The sequence below is a fragment of the Heptranchias perlo genome, chromosome 24 (genome assembly GCF_035084215.1).
Source record: "Heptranchias perlo isolate sHepPer1 chromosome 24, sHepPer1.hap1, whole genome shotgun sequence".
NCBI classification, from domain to species: Eukaryota; Metazoa; Chordata; class Chondrichthyes; order Hexanchiformes; family Hexanchidae; genus Heptranchias; species Heptranchias perlo.
Genome location: NC_090348.1, coordinates 9,532,627 through 9,552,074, shown reverse-complemented (window position 1 = coordinate 9,552,074; position 19,448 = coordinate 9,532,627). Strand labels below are relative to the sequence as shown.

General features: G+C 42.6%; 1 protein-coding gene across 2 annotated transcripts in view; it reads left to right on the top strand.

The window, feature by feature from the left end:
* pde3a (phosphodiesterase 3A, cGMP-inhibited) overlaps positions 1 to 19,448 on the top strand; it is a 413,169-nt gene that overhangs the window by 347,259 nt on the left and 46,462 nt on the right. For both annotated transcript variants that reach the window (XM_068004733.1, XM_068004735.1), the window contains 3 exons: positions 13,687 to 13,772; positions 16,995 to 17,185; positions 19,194 to 19,331. In XM_068004733.1, the coding sequence (XP_067860834.1) occupies positions 13,687 to 13,772; positions 16,995 to 17,185; positions 19,194 to 19,331 (415 nt within the window). The remainder of the gene's footprint in view (positions 1 to 13,686; positions 13,773 to 16,994; positions 17,186 to 19,193; positions 19,332 to 19,448) is intronic.

Genomic DNA, 19,448 nt, shown 5'->3' with positions numbered 1-19,448 from the left:
ATAGAGGATCAGCCATGATCATATTGAATGGCGGAGCAGGCTCGAAGGGCCGAATGGCGTACTCCTGCTCCTATTTTCTATGTTTCTATTTTCTATATGTAACTTCCCTGCCCATCTTCGAAGTATTGCCATGGCATCTTTTACAGTCCACCTGAGAGGGCAGGCGGACGCTCAGTTTTCCGTCTCATCCAAAAACCGACCCCTCTGACAGTGCAGCACTCCCTCAGTACTGCACTGAGAGTGTCGGGCTAGATTTTGTGCTCAAATCTCAAGTCAACAGGAAGAGATTTGAGACTTCACACTGGTGAACGTTATTAAACTCAGTGCTGGCTAGCCTACATTGACACTGTTGTGGGGATGGGAATCACAGGACTTCAGGGAGTCGCTGTGTCTTTTATTAAAATGCAACCTGAAAACCATTCAGTTTTTTTTCTTTAAAAAGTTATCTTTTTCAGTCTGAATTCAAAATATAGAAACAAAGGAAGCCTGGGGTAGATTTTGACTCTTGGGCAAGCGACTGTTCCAATTGCGAACAGCCCCCACCTGTGTTTTTGAGGCTTCGTTACAATCCGACTGGTGAGCTGCAAATGCCAGGTGGGCTCCCCCAGGCAGCTCACCCACTTTGGCCCACAGGAATGCTGGCCTTCTGGAATGCCAGCGGCAGCTGCGGGAAGGTCCTGGGAAGGAGGTGAGACCGAGGGAGGCGAGCCTGGGACAGCAGCGGCCCGCAGTGATTTTGTGAAGCCCGGAGGAGCCCTGCTGCTCCATCTGGTCCCACGGAAAATAATGTGAAACTTACCTTTCCCAGGGCCTCTTCAATCCTAACCTGATGAAACTGTTCAGAGCGCACATGGTGCAGGCTCTGACCAGCTCTCCTAAACTGGCAATTAGGGTCCTATGTACATCGGAGGTGTATTTGCATATTGAAAGGGATCTACCGCCTGAAACAGGCAGATGCTTCAGCCGCCCAGTGGTAGGCCCCTCGGAAAGTCGCAGTGGGCTGTCTGCTGGGGTCAGTAGGACGATAAATCCAATTTTGAGGCCGTTACCATCGCGTTAACACCAATTCCGCAAGGTTAAAATCGACCCCACTTGTTACTTCAACGTATTACAAAGGGAACCTGTAAATCAAGCCTGCAGCACTACCCATTGCTGACTGATGTCCCTATCATCTCAGTAACCTCCTTCAGCCCTACAATACTCCGAGTTCTCTGCAGTCCTCCAATTTTGGCCTCTTGTGCATCCCTGATTTTAAGCGCGTCACCATTGGCGGCTGTGCCTTCAGCTGCCTAGGCCCTAAGCTTTCGAATTCCCTCCCTAAGCCTCTCCGTCTCTCTAGCTCTCTCTCCTCCTTTGACGCCCCTTAAAACCTACCTCTTTTGACCAAGCTTTTGGTCACCTGTCCTAATATCTCCTTATGTGGCTTGGTGTCAAATTTTGCCTGATAATCGCTCCTGTGACGTGCCTTGGGACGTTTTACTATGTTAAAGGCGCTATATAAATGCAAGCTGGGCACCGCACCTTCGGAAGGACATATTGGCCAAGGAGGGAGTGCAGCGTAGGTTTACTAGAATGATACCCGGACTTCAAGGGTTAAGTTACGAGGAGAGATTATACAAATTGGGGTTGTATTCTCTAGAGTTTCAAAGGTTAAGGGGTGATCTGATCGAAGTTTATAAGATATTAAGGGGAACGGATAGGGTGGATAGAGAGAAACTATTTCCGCTGGATGGGGATTCTAGGACTAGGGGCACAGTCTAAAAATTAGAGCCAGACCTTTCAGGAGTGAGATTAGAAAACATTTCTACTCACAAAGGGTGGTAGAAGTTTGGAACTCTCTTCCCCAAACGGCAATTGATACTAGCTCAATTGCTAAATTTAAATGTGAGATAGATAGCTTTTTGGCAACCAAAAGTATTAAGGGATATGGGCCAAAGGCAGGTATATGGAGCAAGATCACAGATCAGCCATGATCTTATCAAATGGCGGAGCAGGCACGAGGGGCTGAATGGCCTACTCCTGTTCCTATGTTCCAAAGTTGTTGTTGATGTGGTGGCTGCTCATTCCCAGCTGGTGACATGGTCGGTTTTGAGGCCTACAAATTGTAGCTGAGGAATTGGAGGAAATCCCTGCTTCGTTAGCAGAAGTAAACCATCGGTTCCGAAAAGATGTTTTAAAAATAAAAACATTTTTGAAGATAATGGGATTCAGAGCCACGAAAAGATGCACATGTATTCACAACAAGCCTGGCCTCCGGAATTTAATACAAAAAAATGTTGCACTCCCAGCAGATACTGAGGATGAGAGTGTGAATTGCTCCCTAGTCTTGAAACCAGGTGTTGGTGAACAGCCACCGGCTTTTATTTTCCAATTGTCTAAGTTTCTTCACACCAAAAAGGTATTAGAGGCTGAAGGTTACAAGGGCTTTTCTTTTAGGAGACGTAATCTGTGTTTTCCTTCCCCAACTTCATTCTGAGTTGTCCACAATGCCAAAACAAACGTAACTCAAGATAAAAGCAAAGGCAGCGACAGAGCAATTCTGTGCAGTCATTTTTCCGGCGAAAATAAAAGGAGGGTGACGATGAGAACAAATGGATGAATCGGAGACAGTTGAAACCTTCCTGGGTTGTATAAACCAACTCCTGGATCATCTATATCTCTCCCAAACTCCATCCCACCCCCCAAAAAAACCGTATCTACACATACACACTCCTAGAGGTTGACATTGAGTTCGTGCACCAGCTGTATCTGGCTTTTTGTCTTTTTTATTTTCTTCATTCATTTGTCACTATTTTGCTGTCACAGAGCTTTGCAGGGTGATTGGCGCTGCCAGGGTGGCTCCATCCACTTTGGCCCTCCCAGGATGAAATATATCTGTTTAAAACGTGGAAGGGTACCCCCAGGCTCCCTGATGGTTCAGTTGTATTTGTACAGTTGAGTGTGGAACTGAAGCGTATAAATCAGGAAGATCCCAGTTCACTCACCGGTTTGGGCTGAGTTAACTGTTCTCACCCAGGGCAGCAATGGGGGGCACTCCAATTGACGTCAGGGTCCTTGGACAAAGGAGGGGTCAACCCCACCCACCCACCCCCAAACCTGCTTCCCACTCCTCTTCACTTTCTTTTGACACATCAATGCTACATCTCGTGTAGGATCCAGCCAACAACTTTCAAAGAACCAGGGTTGATTTTTGTGTTGTGGCCCCAGAAGTACTTACCCTGTCATTAATAATAAACTTTCAACGAACAGATTTGCACCATGCTACGGCAACATGTCATCATTGATTTAGCTACTTTTCGCTACAGTTTAAACAATATTTTATTATCGTCTCTCCCATTATGTACATCATTTTCCTTCCTATTCTGTTTAGGTTCCTTCCCCTCTGCCCCAACCAAGATGGCAACCAGACCTTTGCTAACAGACCCACTGAGAGTTGCAGGAGAGCAACAGAGAATGGTTTGCCTTCTGATGTCTTTCTTTTCTTCCCCATTGGGAAGGTTGGTCACCAGCCCACGTACTATGACTTCCATCAATAGATTGTGGGGCAGCAGCAAGACTGACCTTTCCTGCCACATGAAGATGGGAAGCCTCCTGCTGGGAAAATGAGTGATGGGAGTAACAAAACTAATAGGGTGTAGGTGAGCAACTCCACTGAAAACCAAGTCCAGCCTCAAAAGAGCTCCACATTCTGTACCAGAGGACTTACGAAAGACATGTTACCCTTTTGCAGGCAGGGAAAGGATTTGAGCAGTTATGGTAAACAGAGCATTAGCCAGTATGGCAGCAGTTTTCACCATAGTGGTTTCAATGAAGTTATTCTGAAAAGTTTATGCCATCCATAGAAGCTGCTATGTGAAGATCACATTGCTTGTTCCTCATGTAAGAAAGCAATAAGCAGCCTTTCAATTCCTGCTGAAAATAAAGGCCGATTCTGAACATTGTACGTGGAGAAAGATTAACATGTTTCAAAATTGATGATACTGAAAAATTACTACCAAATCAAAGCTGATTATGTCTGAGATTTGAGCTTGCAAGACAGAGATTGCTCATAAAATCTCTGGCCTGGAGTTTCCGCTTTGGGCACAATCGGCATTTGGGCATGAATTGCTGCCGCATTTTACGCCGAGTTTCTGCTAAAAAACATCAACATAATCACAAATGTAAAATCTGCAATGTATCAATGCAATTCGGCAGCTTAACAGACGCAATTGTTTTTTTTGCATCCAGAAATATTCATTGATGTACTTAAGAGATGTATTGAAGAGTGGTAGCCTGGTGCAGTTTTATTAATACAGCTGAAAATGGGTTTATTGCTAAAAGTAAGTATTTTTAATAAAGGTGCCCAATCCTCTATGAATAACCTGATTTAAACTCACTGAAAATGACTCAAAAAACTATACTGAAGTATTTCCTACTTTCATTGATGTACACTAGTCAGTTTCTTGGTAAATTAATACTTTTTAATATCTAAAACTTTTAACCATGCCTACTAGTGCCTTTGCGCCTAAGAAAACTAGCTTAATTTTAAAACCCTCCTCGAACGGCCGCAGGTTGGTGCAATCGGCAGAAACTCGCTATCCTCACTGTTCCGAGCAGGGGGCGTGGCCAGTCTTGTGGGCGGGGCTAGCTTCAGCGTGATTTTTTTTTTAGCCAGCGCAAACATCACGGAAACTCGCAATCGTGGGTGCAAATTATACTGGGGGGAAAAAAATCGAAATTCCGCGATGTTTTGCGCTGATTCGGCCGGATTGCGCTGCAGAAGCCAGCGCAGCTGAGCGGAAAGCCTGGGCCTCTATGTTTACATGCTAGTTCTTTGCCAGATTAAGTATCGTTGATACAATTTAAACTTGACTTTCCTACATTTAAACATGAGTGCCTCACAGATAATGTAAAATAATCTGCTCAGTTTATCTGGATTAAGGCAATTAAATGTATCTCTTTGCAATTAACGTGCTGCCTTACTTATGTTGGCATACCTCGTGCAGTAATTGCTCCTGTAGACCATCACTTTGAGAGGAGATGTTGACACATTAGGGTTGGTTGACTTTACCAATGTGCACTGCTGACAGGGGAGCCTCACATCCCGGCATATCAGGGAGCAACTGCCCACCATTGCCCACCCCGTCCCAATTGGCATTCCGCCTGGAAAGGGTCCATCCCTGTAATCCGGACCCTGCACAGTGCGGAGCTCTGGGTTCCTGTTCACTGCATGTGAAAATAGACGTAAGCAAGAGCAGGCTGTCACCTTCTTGGGCTTGGCTGTTACTTTCAACAGCAGAAGCGCATAAGAACAGGAGGAGGCCATTCAGCCCCTCAAGCCTGTTCCGCCATTCAATTAGATCATGGTTGATCTGTACGTTAACTCCATCTACCCGCTTTAGTTCTCATAACCCTTAACACCTTTGCCTAACAAAAATCTATCAAACTCAATTTTGACATTTCCAATCGACCCCCAGCCTCAACAGCTTTTGGGGGGAAAGCGTTCCAGATTTCCACTACCCTTTGTGTGAAGAAGTGCTTCCTGACATCACCCCTGAACAGCCTGGCTCTATTTTTGAGGTTACGCCCCCTTGTTCTAGGCTCCCCAATTCCCCAAGTGCAACCATGTGTAAGGAATTGGAGGAGGTGGGGGGAGTGGGGAGGGGCATCAGAGCTAATTCTGGGAAGAAGGGAATATAACCCATGTCAAAAAAATTGCCGGAGGGCACACTTTCCCTGCCCCGAGACTGCAACTATGTTTATGAGATTTCCCATCACACTCGTAGAGCAAACTATTCTCAGATGGAGAGAACGGGCATCTTATTAACAGTGCCACCCTTTAAACAGCTCCATCCTCGACAAACTGGTTGAGATCACAAATTCCCCACGTTCTACCTTTCCAGCATACTACATCACTAGAATATTGCACATCACGTCGTCTGTCACTAATTACCTATTCTATTGGAAGTCTGTGTTCAGTTGCTGCCATAACATATGTAGCTGCATACATTGTGACATTATACAGAACACTGTATCATAACTGCATATATTGTGACATTATACAGAACACTGTATCATAACTGCATACATTGTGACATTATACAGAACACTGTATCATAACTGCATACATTGTGACATTATACAGAACACTGTATCATAACTGCATATATTGTGACGTTATACAGAACACTGTATCATAACTGCATACATTGTGACGTTATACAGAACACTGTATCATAACTGCATACATTGTGACGTTATACAGAACACTGTATCATAACTGCATACATTGTGACGTTATACAGAACACTGTATCATAACTGCATACATTGTGACATTATACAGAACAGTGTATCATAACTGCATACATTGTGACATTATACAGAACACTGTATCATAACTGCATACATTGTGACGTTATACAGAACACTGTATCATAACTGCATACATTGTGACATTATACAGAACACTGTATCATAACTGCATACATTGTGACGTTATACAGAACAGTGTATCATAACTGCATACATTGTGACATTATACAGAACACTGTATCATAACTGCATACATTGTGACGTTATACAGAACACTGTATCATAACTGCATACATTGTGACATTATACAGAACACTGTATCATAACTGCATACATTGTGACATTATACAGAACAGTGTATCATAACTGCATACATTGTGACATTATACAGAACACTGTATCATAACTGCATACATTGTGACATTATACAGAACAGTGTATCATAACTGCATACATTGTGACATTATACAGAACACTGTATCATAACTGCATACATTGTGACATTATACAGAACAGTGTATCATAACTGCATACATTGTGACATTATACAGAACAGTGTATCATAACTGCATACATTGTGACATTATACAGAACAGTGTATCATAACTGCATACATTGTGACATTATACAGAACACTGTATCATAACTGCATACATTGTGACATTATACAGAACAGTGTATCATAACTGCATACATTGTGACATTATACAGAACACTGTATCATAACTGCATACATTGTGACATTATACAGAACACTGTATCATAACTGCATACATTGTGACATTATACAGAACAGTGTATCATAACTGCATACATTGTGATGTTATACAGAACACTATCATAACTGCATACATTGTGACGTTATACAGAACAGTGTATCATAACTGCATACATTGTGATGTTATACAGAACACTATCATAACTGCATACATTGTGACGTTATACAGAACAGTGTATCATAACTGCATACATTGTGATGTTATACAGCACACTGTATCTTGACTGCATACATTGTGATGTTATACAGAACACTGTACTATAACTGCGTACAATGTGACATTATACAGAACAGTGTATCATAACTGCATACATTGTGACGTTATACAGCACACTGTATCTTGACTGCATACATTGTGACATTATACAGAACACTGTACTATAACTGTAGACATTGTGACATTATACAGAACACTGTATCATAACTGCATACATTGTGACGTTATACAGCACACTGTATCTTGACTGCATACATTGTGACATTATACAGAACACTGTACTATAACTGTAGACATTGTGACATTATACAGAACAGTGTATCATAACTGCATACATTGTGACATTATACAGAACACTGTATCATAACTGCATACATTGTGACGTTATACAGAACACTGTATCATAACTGCATACATTGTGACATTATACAGAACAGTGTATCATAACTGCATACATTTTGACATTATACAGAACACTGTACTATAACTGCATACATTTTGACATACAGAACACTGTACTATAACTGTAGACAATGTGACATTATACAGAACACTACTATAACTGCATACAAAGTGCCAATGTACAGAACACTAATATAACTGCATACATTTTGACATACTGAGCACTGTACTATAACTTCATACATTGTGGTATTTTACAGGCACTATACTATAGCTGCACACATTGTGGCATTATACAGAGCATTGTTCTATGAATGCAGTCTTTGTGGCAGTAGATACAACACTGTACTGTGTGCAGCTGCTATAACTGTGTCACATCAGGCACCAAGCTTGTCAGCTAAGATAACATGAACTAAAGAAAGCCCTTTTGGTAAGTGTATAGAGCATAAATATTTGGACTGGTGATGTTAATGACAGTAAAATAGCAAGATATTAGCAGCTAAAATGACTGAAAGTTTGTCCAACACCAATTTCATTCCGTGTTTAAGGTCAAAACCAAATTGTGCAGCTCCTGTTACTGATTTATTCACGAGCACCACTTTCCTCTTCAATAAATGTTTACAGAAATATAGACAAGTATTTTGTTGGGAGAAGGGTGAGGTGATGTGATAAATATGACTCCTTTTAAATACTGTATGTGAATCAACAACAGCAACAAAACTTGCATTTATATAGCGCCTTTAACGTAGTAAAACATCCAAAGCACTTCACAGGAACATTATCAAACAAAATTTAACACCGAACCACATAGGAGATATTAGGACAGGTGACCAAAAGCTTGGTCAAAAAGGTAGGTTTTAAGAAGCGTCTTAAAGGAAGAGAGAGGCAGAGAGGTTTAGGGAGGAAAGTCCAGAGCTTTGGGCCTAGGCAGCTGAAGGCACGGCGGCCGATGATGGAGCGAAGGAAATCAGGATGCGCAATAGGCCAGAATTGGAGGAGCGCAGAGATCTCGGAGAGTTGTAGGGCTGGAGGAGGTTACAGAGATAGGGAGGAGTGAGGCCATGGGTAGTTTGCGTTTTGCGACAGTACTGAATGCTAGATGCTATTCTTTTTTTTAAAGTTTGAATTTTTTTCATTCAAAAAAGAAATGCAACAGAATACTGCTTCAGGGAGATGATATTTTTTCTTCTTTCTACTGTCACCGATTTAAAGGAGTTGACATTTTAAAAGCTTTAGTTCGCTATTTAAAAGCATCTTTCCCTGATAGTTTATTATTCAAAACTGAAAGCGGTAAGTTGCAGAGGGACCCAGAAAAAAAACCCAAAATACATTTGGATTGCCAAAGGAGAAGCTGAAACGATGCTGATTGTGCAGTAAGTGGTTGCCTCAGGAGTGACCTGCATTAAAAATCAGGGAGAAGCTATTTAACATCAACCTAACATGTCCTGACAGCTATTGTGTAAATAATTCAAAAGGATATTTATGTAAAGGAGGGTTATAAAATGTGAAGCAATTTTATGGGTTCAGCAATTGACCGAGCATGGCACATAGGAATCCGAACAAAACTGAGGTCAATTTGGGCCAATAAAATCTACCACGGGCAGGAGTCATACCTGACGCACAGGAAGATGGTGGAGGTTGATTAAGGCCATTCAGCACAGTCCCAGGACGTTGGTGCTGGAGTTCATCAAGGGAGCATTCACCTCCAGCTGCTTCATCAATGACCTTCCCTCCATCAATGTTCAGCTCCATTCACAACTCCGGTAATGGAGCAGCCCATGCTATCCGACGGCAGGGCCTGGACAATATCCAGGCTTGGGCTGACAAGTGACAGATAACGTTCACAGAAGTACATAGAAATTACGACACGTTGACGGGCCATTCGGCCCCAACCTGAGGGCTATGGCCTCACCCACCTGAGGTGTTGATTTTAATGTCTTGTGAACCTGAATACCCAAATCCTTCTGCTCTTCCATGCCATGTAACTCTTCTCCATTCAAAGTATAATTAATACTTTCTTTGGGTGAAATGTACCATCTCACATTTACTGATATTGAGTTTTATCTGCTGTTTTTTTTGCTCATTCCACCAGCTTATTAATATCCTCTTGCAGTTTCCTTTGGTCCTCAGTATTACCTACAGTGCCTCCTATTTTAGTATTGTCTGCCAGGCTGCTCCAACGGCACAACACAGGCCCAGGGAGGGCTGAAGGAAAATGCAACAGTGTTTTTTTTCTCCTCAGCTCCTTTATCTTGCTAATTTTCGGGGCTTTTACTGGACCCTGAAAAGAACTCATCCGGCTCTCAGCTGGCAGTAGTTCCATTGAGCCTTACCAGGCCGTAATGAGCAGAATCCCTGGAGTAGCCCAGGAGCGCCCCCAGATACCTCCCCTAGACTTAGCAGGGTGGTGGGGACTGGGTGGAAGATTCACCCACTCTCCCAACCAGAATTTTGTGCACATTTTGAACGAAGCATAGACCCGGCCGATGCAGGTTCTACCCCATATTCCAGCACCTCACCCCGGACAGGTCTTCCACCTGACATCTATCCTCGACATCCCCATCAAAATTTCAGGGCCTATGTGGTATGTGACTATTGGTATTAGTTGGGGGATGTGGCAGTAAACCATTGTCACAGAAGTAGTAGCTCTTCGGCTTCTGTCGCTCGTTCAGGAGCATTCTCGCAAATTGAGGCACTTCCTGAAAGTCATAGTCGATATCTGTTAAATGCAAAAAAAATTGCCTTGATTTTGGTGAACGTTGAGACAAAACTGTGTTGTGACGTTAGCGGGCTGTCATCTTTGGTCTGTGATATTCATAGCAAACCTCAATCAGTAGAGTGTAGCTAGAACACTATTGTCATACCTGGCGACCAATTACATTTACCGATTAAATTTAGCATTTTAGTAACATTACACTATCTAATATTTTTATAAGCTTTATGTATGCACACACCTCTTGCCATTCTATGTAAAAATGGTAGGGTAGTGGGGTTAATTTTGAATAGCTGTATGAAGGAGCCGGTGCAGACATGATGGGCCGAATGGCTTCCGTCTGTATACCTACAGTTTTAGCAATGAACTGTCTCTTTAATTACTTGCCTAATACACTTTATTCATACCGTACACAAGAGCCACTGTTCCTGCCTTTCTAAAACAGTCCATCCTTTCACTTACCCATAGACAGTGCCATAGGAGGTTTGCTGTTAATACATAAACTGGTAGCATTGTTAAATACTTGATTTATAACTAGTTGTTTGGATGAAAATTAATAGAGGATGTACATCAAAGGCTGATGTGGTAATAATTTACGTTCCATCAGTGGGCCAATCTGATAACTCAATTGTAAAAAAAAAATCTCCCAGTGGCTCTTGTGTGTGGTATGATTAAAATGCATTAGGCAAATAATTAAAGGGAGATGTGCAGAGTCTAATTTTAAAAAAGAACAAAAATAAAAACAGAAAATACTCAGCAAGTCAGGCAGCATCTGTGGAGAAAGAAACAGAGTTAACGGTTCACCGTTAACTCTGTTTCTTTCTCCACAGATGCTGCCTGACTTGCCGAGTATTTCCAGCATTTTCTGTTTTTATTTCAGATTTCCAGCGTCTGCAGTATTTTGCTTTTGATTAAGCATGAATAACATTGATGCACGCATTGCAGACTTGTTTCAGTGATGTCGCTACGGTTGTTTTTTCCCACGGTGCACCTGTTCTCAATTACGAGGTTATTGCCATGAAGTACGGAAAATGGAGATTGCATTCGAGTGCCTTTAAAACAGATCTTCATTCCTGCTGTGCGGAGGTACAATAGGGTGGATGTTCCTCTCTGCTGTGCCTGAGAAGTCGGCAATGAGAAAAAAGAGGACAGAGACCCCATTGCATCAAGTCTCCGCCCCAAATGTGCTTCCCTGGCATTCCCAAGGGCTCCCCCAAAAGAGGCCCAAGGCTAAGGCCTGTGGTAGTTGCAGGCCCAGCGTTACAATGTTAGTGGAGCATGAGGCGTTCCCCAGATGCCTGGCTCATCTTGCTCTTCCTAGTTCCATTGGACACCCCATTGCAGGGGCACCTGAAGAAACCTGGCATAAGGGCCTGTGTCACGGTCCCTGCAGGCCAGAGACTCTGTGGGAGTCCTGCAGCAGCCCGATGACTCGGGAACAGCCATTCTAGAAGATTATCCAGGTACTTTTCTCTTCCCCCCACCGGTGCGCACACCGCCCGATTCAAATGATAAACAAAATGATAATCGGGGTCCTGTGTGAATCAGAGTTAGCATTTTAAATGGGCCGACCGCCTGACTCGGGGGTGGGGGACGAGGTGTGCTCCAGCTGCCCAGCGGGTAGGCCCAAGGGAACAATCATTGCCACCACCACAGCAACGGTGGCAATGAGGCGGCTGGTCATTGCCCACCATTTTAGGGGCGTTGCTGTCCCACTTCCACCAGGCAAGGAGGGGCTGAAAATTCACCCCACAGTTTCGTAAATAGAAAATGGCAGAAGACCAACGACTCCCTCCTTGGTTTCCTTTGATGAATGAGGTTCTGTGATGATCCTGACCCATTACATCAGCCATCAAAATTTGCTTTCGTTTTCCAACCGCATTCACTGATATTTGCTGGAAGTGCGGAGAAAATGTGCAACTCCTTCAGACTCTGCATTTATGTTTTATCATCTGAAAGAGATGAATACATATTATAGAAAGGATTCCAGTTTAGTCTCGGGATAAAATTGCGACCCTGTGCAACCCCCCAAAGTGCTGGCCGGTTTTGCAGACACTGCTGGAATCTTGTTTTTATTCAGCATGTTTGCTGGGATTTGAATTGAAAGTGTTTATAAAGTCCATGAATAAGCTCTTCTATCAATGACCTGTTGGGACCATAGATGACGTGTTAAAAGGTACGAGTTGAGGGTATTTTTTTGCACTGGATAAGAAAAGTTGTTTTGAACAAATGGTGAGTCAAATAGGTTCAAGAGGAAGGCAGATTCTGTGGCTAACACAGACAACAGGGATTGGTTATTAAAGCTTGTTACATTCCCAAAAAATTAAATCTCGGCCAAGATACATTAGAACACTTAAAGTTATGTTCAGAAGACTACAGGGTGGAACAGTGGTTTCAGTGAGAAGGACGATGCCTAGACTGAGCCTTGTTTATATATTGTCTAAACGTGAATGCCAGGGCCAATGTATTAATTGCTGTATCAGTTTCGTTAGCTCAAGCCTGGGTGTATGTTTAAAAACTTGTTATTACATAGAATGTACAGCACAGAAACAGGCCATTCAGCCCAACTGGTCCATGCCGGTGTTTATGCTCCACATAACACTGCAACACACTGTACACTAGGGTGTGGGTTTGTACCTACGATTCCCCTTACAGTGGTGTGCTGTCTCAGCTGTGCAATCTGGGAGAACATCAGGCCCAGGCAAAGTCCTTAATCACAGGGAGGGAATCACTTGAGACCATTCCCACCTATCCCCTAGTGATAGAGTGGCATTGGCAGAAGCCTTGGAGCAGGTCAACTGCCCATCCTCTACGAATAGGAAGACCTAACCTTGAAGATAATACAAAATAAATGAAAAAATATATATTTATATCCGAATAACATCCTTTACATTTCTCATTAAGTCGGACAGTGATCTACAGGGCACAGTAATAAAGCTGTCTAGCAATATCCTTCAATTTTTGAGATATTATTCTTTCCTTATTTCTACAGAAAATAATAAACTGATAATGCGTCATAAAATTAGACAAATGTTGATTGCTTTCTGGCCAATGGAGAAATATAGTTTGACGACCTGTTGGGTGAATTTTTGCAGCTCTGTACTACTTTGGTTGAAATGTATAGATAGGCACAGTCTCTGACTGATTTTCACAAAGGGCTACTACCTTGACCAGTTAGGCGATGATTGTAAATTTAGAAGCAGATGAACGAGAAAAACAAGGCCAGTACATTATTTAAGGACAGCTTCATTTTATTTTGAACTCCTTTTATTTGATGTTCCAGTTGTGGGCGGCCATTCAACAAACTGACACATTTGGACAGCACGGGGGACGGAGTTGATGCATCAGCGCAGTCGCTAAACAGGACGGGTAAGTGAATCATCTCCCCCGCCCGCCGCACGGTCCTGAACTAAGATTTAGCGTTGAGTCAGCAGTCAGTAGAAGCTGTTGTTTGATCCGTGGAATACCGAGGCAGGGTGCCAAGGTGCGTGATGTTCCTGTGGTTTGCTTTAATGATTTCAGCGCTGATCGTGTGGAATGTACTGATTTGCAGGGTTTTCAGCTGGAGGAGGTTGGGTGGTGGGCGTGGGCAGGTGGCATTGAACGCTCGCACCCTCAACTGGAACCGAGAATAGTAACATGTGGTTTTCTTTCATTTTTGGATCTGCCCACTCCATATATGAGTTCATAGCAGAGAGAGGGTGGAGAGACAATCTGGGCCAGTGTTACTCTTCATATAACCTGACCCCCCCGGATCTGTGCCAGTACCACTCGTCATATAATCTGTACCCCCCAGATCTGTGCCATTGTTACTCTTCATATAACCTGTCCCCCCAGGTCTGTGCCAATGTTACTCTTCGTATAATCTGTACCCCCCAGATCTGTGCCAGTGTTACTCTTCATATAATCTGTACCCCCCAGATCTGTGCCAGTGTTACACAGGAACAGGAGTAGGCCATTCAGCCCCTTGAGCATGCTCTGCCATTCAATTCGATCATGGCTGATCTGTACCTCAATTCCATTTACCTGCCTTTAATCCATGCCCCTTCGTACCCTTACCTAACAAAATTTATCAATCTTAGTCTTGAAAATTTCAATTGATCCAACATTCACAGCCTGGGGAGAGAGATTCACATTTCCACTCCGCTTTCTGCGAAAAAGTGCCTCCATATTTCACTCCTGAATGGCCTAGATCTAATTTTAAGATTATGGCCCCTTGTTCTGGATTTCTCCAGCCCATGAGAAATAGTTTCTCTGTATCTACCCTATTGAATTCTTTTATCATTCTAAAGTCCTCGATTGGATCACCCCTCAATCTTCTAAACTCAAGGGAATACAAGCCACATTTATGTGACCTGTCCTCACAATTTAACCTTTTTAGCCCTGGTATCATTCTGGTGAATCTGCACTGCACCCTCACCGAGACCAATCTATCCTTCCTGAGGTGCGGTGCCCCAAACAGAACACAGGAACATCACGCACCTTGGCACCCTGCCTCGGTATTCCACGGATCTGACCAAGGCTGTGTGTACAACTGAAGCATAACTTCCACACCTTTGTATTCTAACCCCCTTGAGATAAAGACCAACATTCCATTAGCCTTTTTGATTACTTTTTGTACCTGTCCACTAGCTTATAGTGATTTGTGCATACGAACACCTAAATCCCTTTGCTCCTCCACAGTTCCTAGTCGCTCACCATTAAGAAAATATTCAGATTTGTCTTTCTTGGATCCAAAGTGGCTAACCTCACACTTCCCCACATTGAAGTATATCCGCAATGGTTTTGCCCACTCACTTAATCTGTCTATGTCCCTTTGTAATTTCCTGCTCCCATCTACATAATTTACCTTGCTTCCTAACATCTGCGAACTTGCATACAACTCCCTATTCCTTCATCCAAGTCATTGATATATATAGTGGAAAGCTGAGGCCCCAGTACAGATCCCAGGGGAACACTACTTGTCACATCCTGTCATTCAGAGTACATTCTGGGCACTGCACCACAGGGAGGATATATTGGCCTTTGAGGGGGTGCAGCGCAGAGTCACCAGAATCATACTGAGGCTTAGAGGGTTAAATTATGAGGCCAGATTGCATAGACTAGGCTTGTAATCCCTTGAATATAGAAGATTAAGGGGTGATCTAAATGAAATGTTTAAGATGATTAAAGGATTTGATAGGGTAGATAGAGAGAAACTATTAACTCTGGTGGGAGAGTCCAGGACAAGGGGTCATAACCTTAAAATTAGAGCTAGGCTATATAGGGGTGATGCCAGGAAGCAATTCTTCCGTAAAGGGTAGTGGAAATCTGGAACTGTCTCCCCCAAAAAGCTGTTGATTTGTCAATTGAAATTTTCAAAACTGAGATTGATAGATTTTTGTTAGACAAGAGTATTAAGGGTTACGGAACCAAGGTATGTAGATGGAGTTAAGATACAGATCAGCCATGATCTAATTGAATGGTGGAACAGGCTCGAGGGGCTGAATGGCCTACTCCTGTTTCCATGTTCCTGTGTTCGCTTTAACTGTCTTCTAACTCTCAAACAGTTACTAACCTTTCTACCACTCTTCATATAAACTGTCCCCCCAGATCTGTGCAATTTTTACTCTTCATATAAACTGTTCCCCCAGATCTGTGCAATTTTTACTCTTCATATAACCTGTCCCCCCAGACCTGTGCCAGTGTTACTCTTGAGATGATCTGTCCCAGATGCCTTCCAAAGTTTCTTTGAATACATAAATAAACTACGAAGGCATAAACAATGAGAAGGGAGCGTTCAGTGAAATGCAAAACCTTTCTGTCTCTTAATGTCCAAAGCGTTACTGTAAAACATTTTCAGTTGCCTCTTAGAAATTTGAAAAAGCATGATATATCATTGATTTCTTATAAAAGCTGAATAGATATGGTTTAAAAATTGTCACAGCTCTTCATTTCCAACAGATGCATTACTGGATCTTGAGAAATATGAGAATGGAAAAACATGCATTCACGCAAAGTATAGCAGTGAACCTTAAATTCAATCAGGACAAATTAAGATTCAGAAGACAAGAAATTTGGACTTAAGGGGGTAAAATTTAACTGTGATGGGGGCGTAAATGGGCAGTAGCGGAACGTCCAGCCGCTATACACCACCCGCCCATTATACGCCCCACCTGCTACAGGCCCCCCACCTGCTACAGGCCCCCCGCCTGCTATACACCTCACCCGCTATATGCCCCCACCCGTTATACAACCCCCACCCGTTATACACCCCCCGCCCGTTATACACCCCCCGCCCTTTATACCTCACCCCCAGGTTCGTTTCCATTGAAGTCACCAGAGAGGAAAATCAAGCCAGGTATATAATGGGCGACCGATCTGCTTCCAAAAAATTACCTGGAAGGATCATTCAACCAGGAGTGGGCTATAGTTCAGGGTGTATCGTTGAGGCTTTAAGACCAAAGGTGTTGCAGAAGAGGTGTAAAAGGCCAAGCCTGTAGCATAGTTTATGGCACCTAGGTTCCTCATCCCAGACTCATTGTTCAAAGGACCAGTTACAGCATGGAGACATGATAAGCGATTGGTCTGATGAATATTTGTTTCTTGCAGATGACCCGGCACAAGCAACATCTGATTATGACAGCACCCATGAAACAAATAACAGCGACAGCAGTGACATTGCACAGAACGATGACGAACAGGAATGTTGCTCAAAAGGCTTGGTGCAATCACTCAAAGGTTCTGGCTGCAGAAACTTCAGGCCTGAAGGCATTATGCTGCACCATTTGATTCCAGCTGAGGTACTTCATTGGAATAAGTTTGCTTTGTGTGAAGCTGTAAAGGCTTTGTGCAATGAACTGGTTACCTGTTTCGGTGCAATTAATGGATTTAAACCTGTTTGCTGGTGAGATGGGTTAGGAAGCGTAAAGGGATTCACCATTTAAAAAGTAGCAAAGGATTGTCCATCACACTTCAAACTGTTACACACGCAAATCTGTGTCACCTGGTTAACTCAAATATCCTTTTCAAAAAAACAGCAACAGGTCAACAATCATATTTAAAAGTATTAAAAAATGTGACAGCAACACATTTGCCAGTAGTTTCTACTGGCCTTTATAACCTAGCCTCTCCCCAAGAGAAGGAGCTTGAGATTTACAAGCAGCCGCTAATCTAGAGACAAGCTTCCCTGCAGCAGTGGGTCAGAACACTGGACCCAGTTTTCTTTGATGTGCCCCAGGGAAAACTTCCGAGGGATTTTTTCACAGTCTGGAGCTGCTGCCCTGATAGGTAAAGAAGAATAAAGTAAAATGTATATATATATATTTTTTAAAAATTTGAAAACTTGAAGAAATGTTTTAATTTTCTTACTTAACAAATCCAACATGGTGGAGAGTCAAAGCTGAAAGGTGAATAAACTGCTCTGCTATGCTCTCTAGTGGTCAAAGCCTGCAACTGCATGTAGACACAAAGATGTTCTGTTAAATTAGTCCAGTTCACTGAATGTCACATTTAATAGGAAAATCCTATTATAAACATTACAGCAAAAAGGCTTACAAACAAACGTTACAGGGTAGAGGTCTGGACACAAAAAAAAATTTCAATGGAAAGTTACAATAGATTTTTTAATTTGTTCTCTGGATGTGGGTGTCACTGGCAAGGCTGGCATTTATTGTCTATTCCTTGTTGCCCTGTCCAACTGACTGGTTTGCTGGGCCACTTCAGAGGGCAATTAAGAGTCTATTGGGACTAAAGCCACATATAGGCCAGACCAGGTAAAGACAGCAGGTTTCCTTTCCTAAAGGACATTAGTGAACCAGGTGGGGTTTTAACAACAAACTAACTGCTTCATGGTCACTTTTACTGATAGCAGCTTTATATCTCCTGATTTTTTTTAAAAACTGTATTGAAATTCTCAAATAGCCATGATGGGATTTGAACTCACATATGATCTAGATTATTAGTCCAGTAACATAACCACTATACATCAACCTGATGAAAATTTTGGTCCTGAAAGCCACTGAAATCCTCTTTGTTACTTGAAATAATTTTAAGATTTCTCTTAAAGAGGAGTGGCTGTGTTGCTGTTTGATATGACTTTGAGTGACTTTGATATGACCAGTGTCTGTAGAGAAAAATACTAGTTGACCTCCTGTGACATTGCACACAAGGCGCTAAGACAAAGTCTTCAGGTGCAGCGGGGTTAGAGGGCAAGAGATAATTGGATCAGGGTATAGTTGCTATTTTTAAGTCAAATGAATTCTGTCCTTATCTTTATAAATGATTTTGAATCATTATTTATAGGTAAATAGTAAAATGTATTGCAATTTGTGGAGCTGAGAAGTATAGTTGATTGGAGCACAGGCATTTCTGTGCAGTACAGGCGGCAGAACTGGGAGAATCAAAGCAGATGCACTACAGCACCACCACTGATGGGAGGTGTAATTACAGTGTGACAAGTTTACATAGGCGGTTTCCATTAGAAATGTGGACATAGGAATTTGGAATGGAAATATAAAAATAAGGACATAATTTATAATGGAAGTGCATGTAAACATATAATTTTAACCTAACTCACTGGGCGGGAAACCCACAAGATTGGGTTGAACGCCAATTTTACACCCCTCCCAATATTGCTCTTCAGCGACTTTAATGGAGAGTAAAATCGGGCTGGGTGTTAAAACAAGGGTTGCACCTGATCCCATCAGTTTCCCGACGGGCAGGTTAGGTTAAAATTGCCCCCAAGATTTTGAATGCAGATATAGAAAAGTTTCTGCATCATTCTGGGTAAATTGTTCTTTTTTTTTCTAGGATAAACCAATTCTTGCCCCAGAACCTCTTCTAATGGAAGGCCTGGAGCCATTATTTACACAATTGAACAACTGGAATTTTCCCATCTTTGATCTAGTGGAGAAGACGGGCTCAAAATGTGGCCGCATCCTCAGTCAGGTGAGCAATTGCTTCTTTCCTGCTGGAGTTATTTGTGTTTTGTGTTCTGTGTTGTGTAGATACATAAAACATTTCTGTTGTTATAGATGCTCAAAGCAGGCAGGCTTCATTTGACTG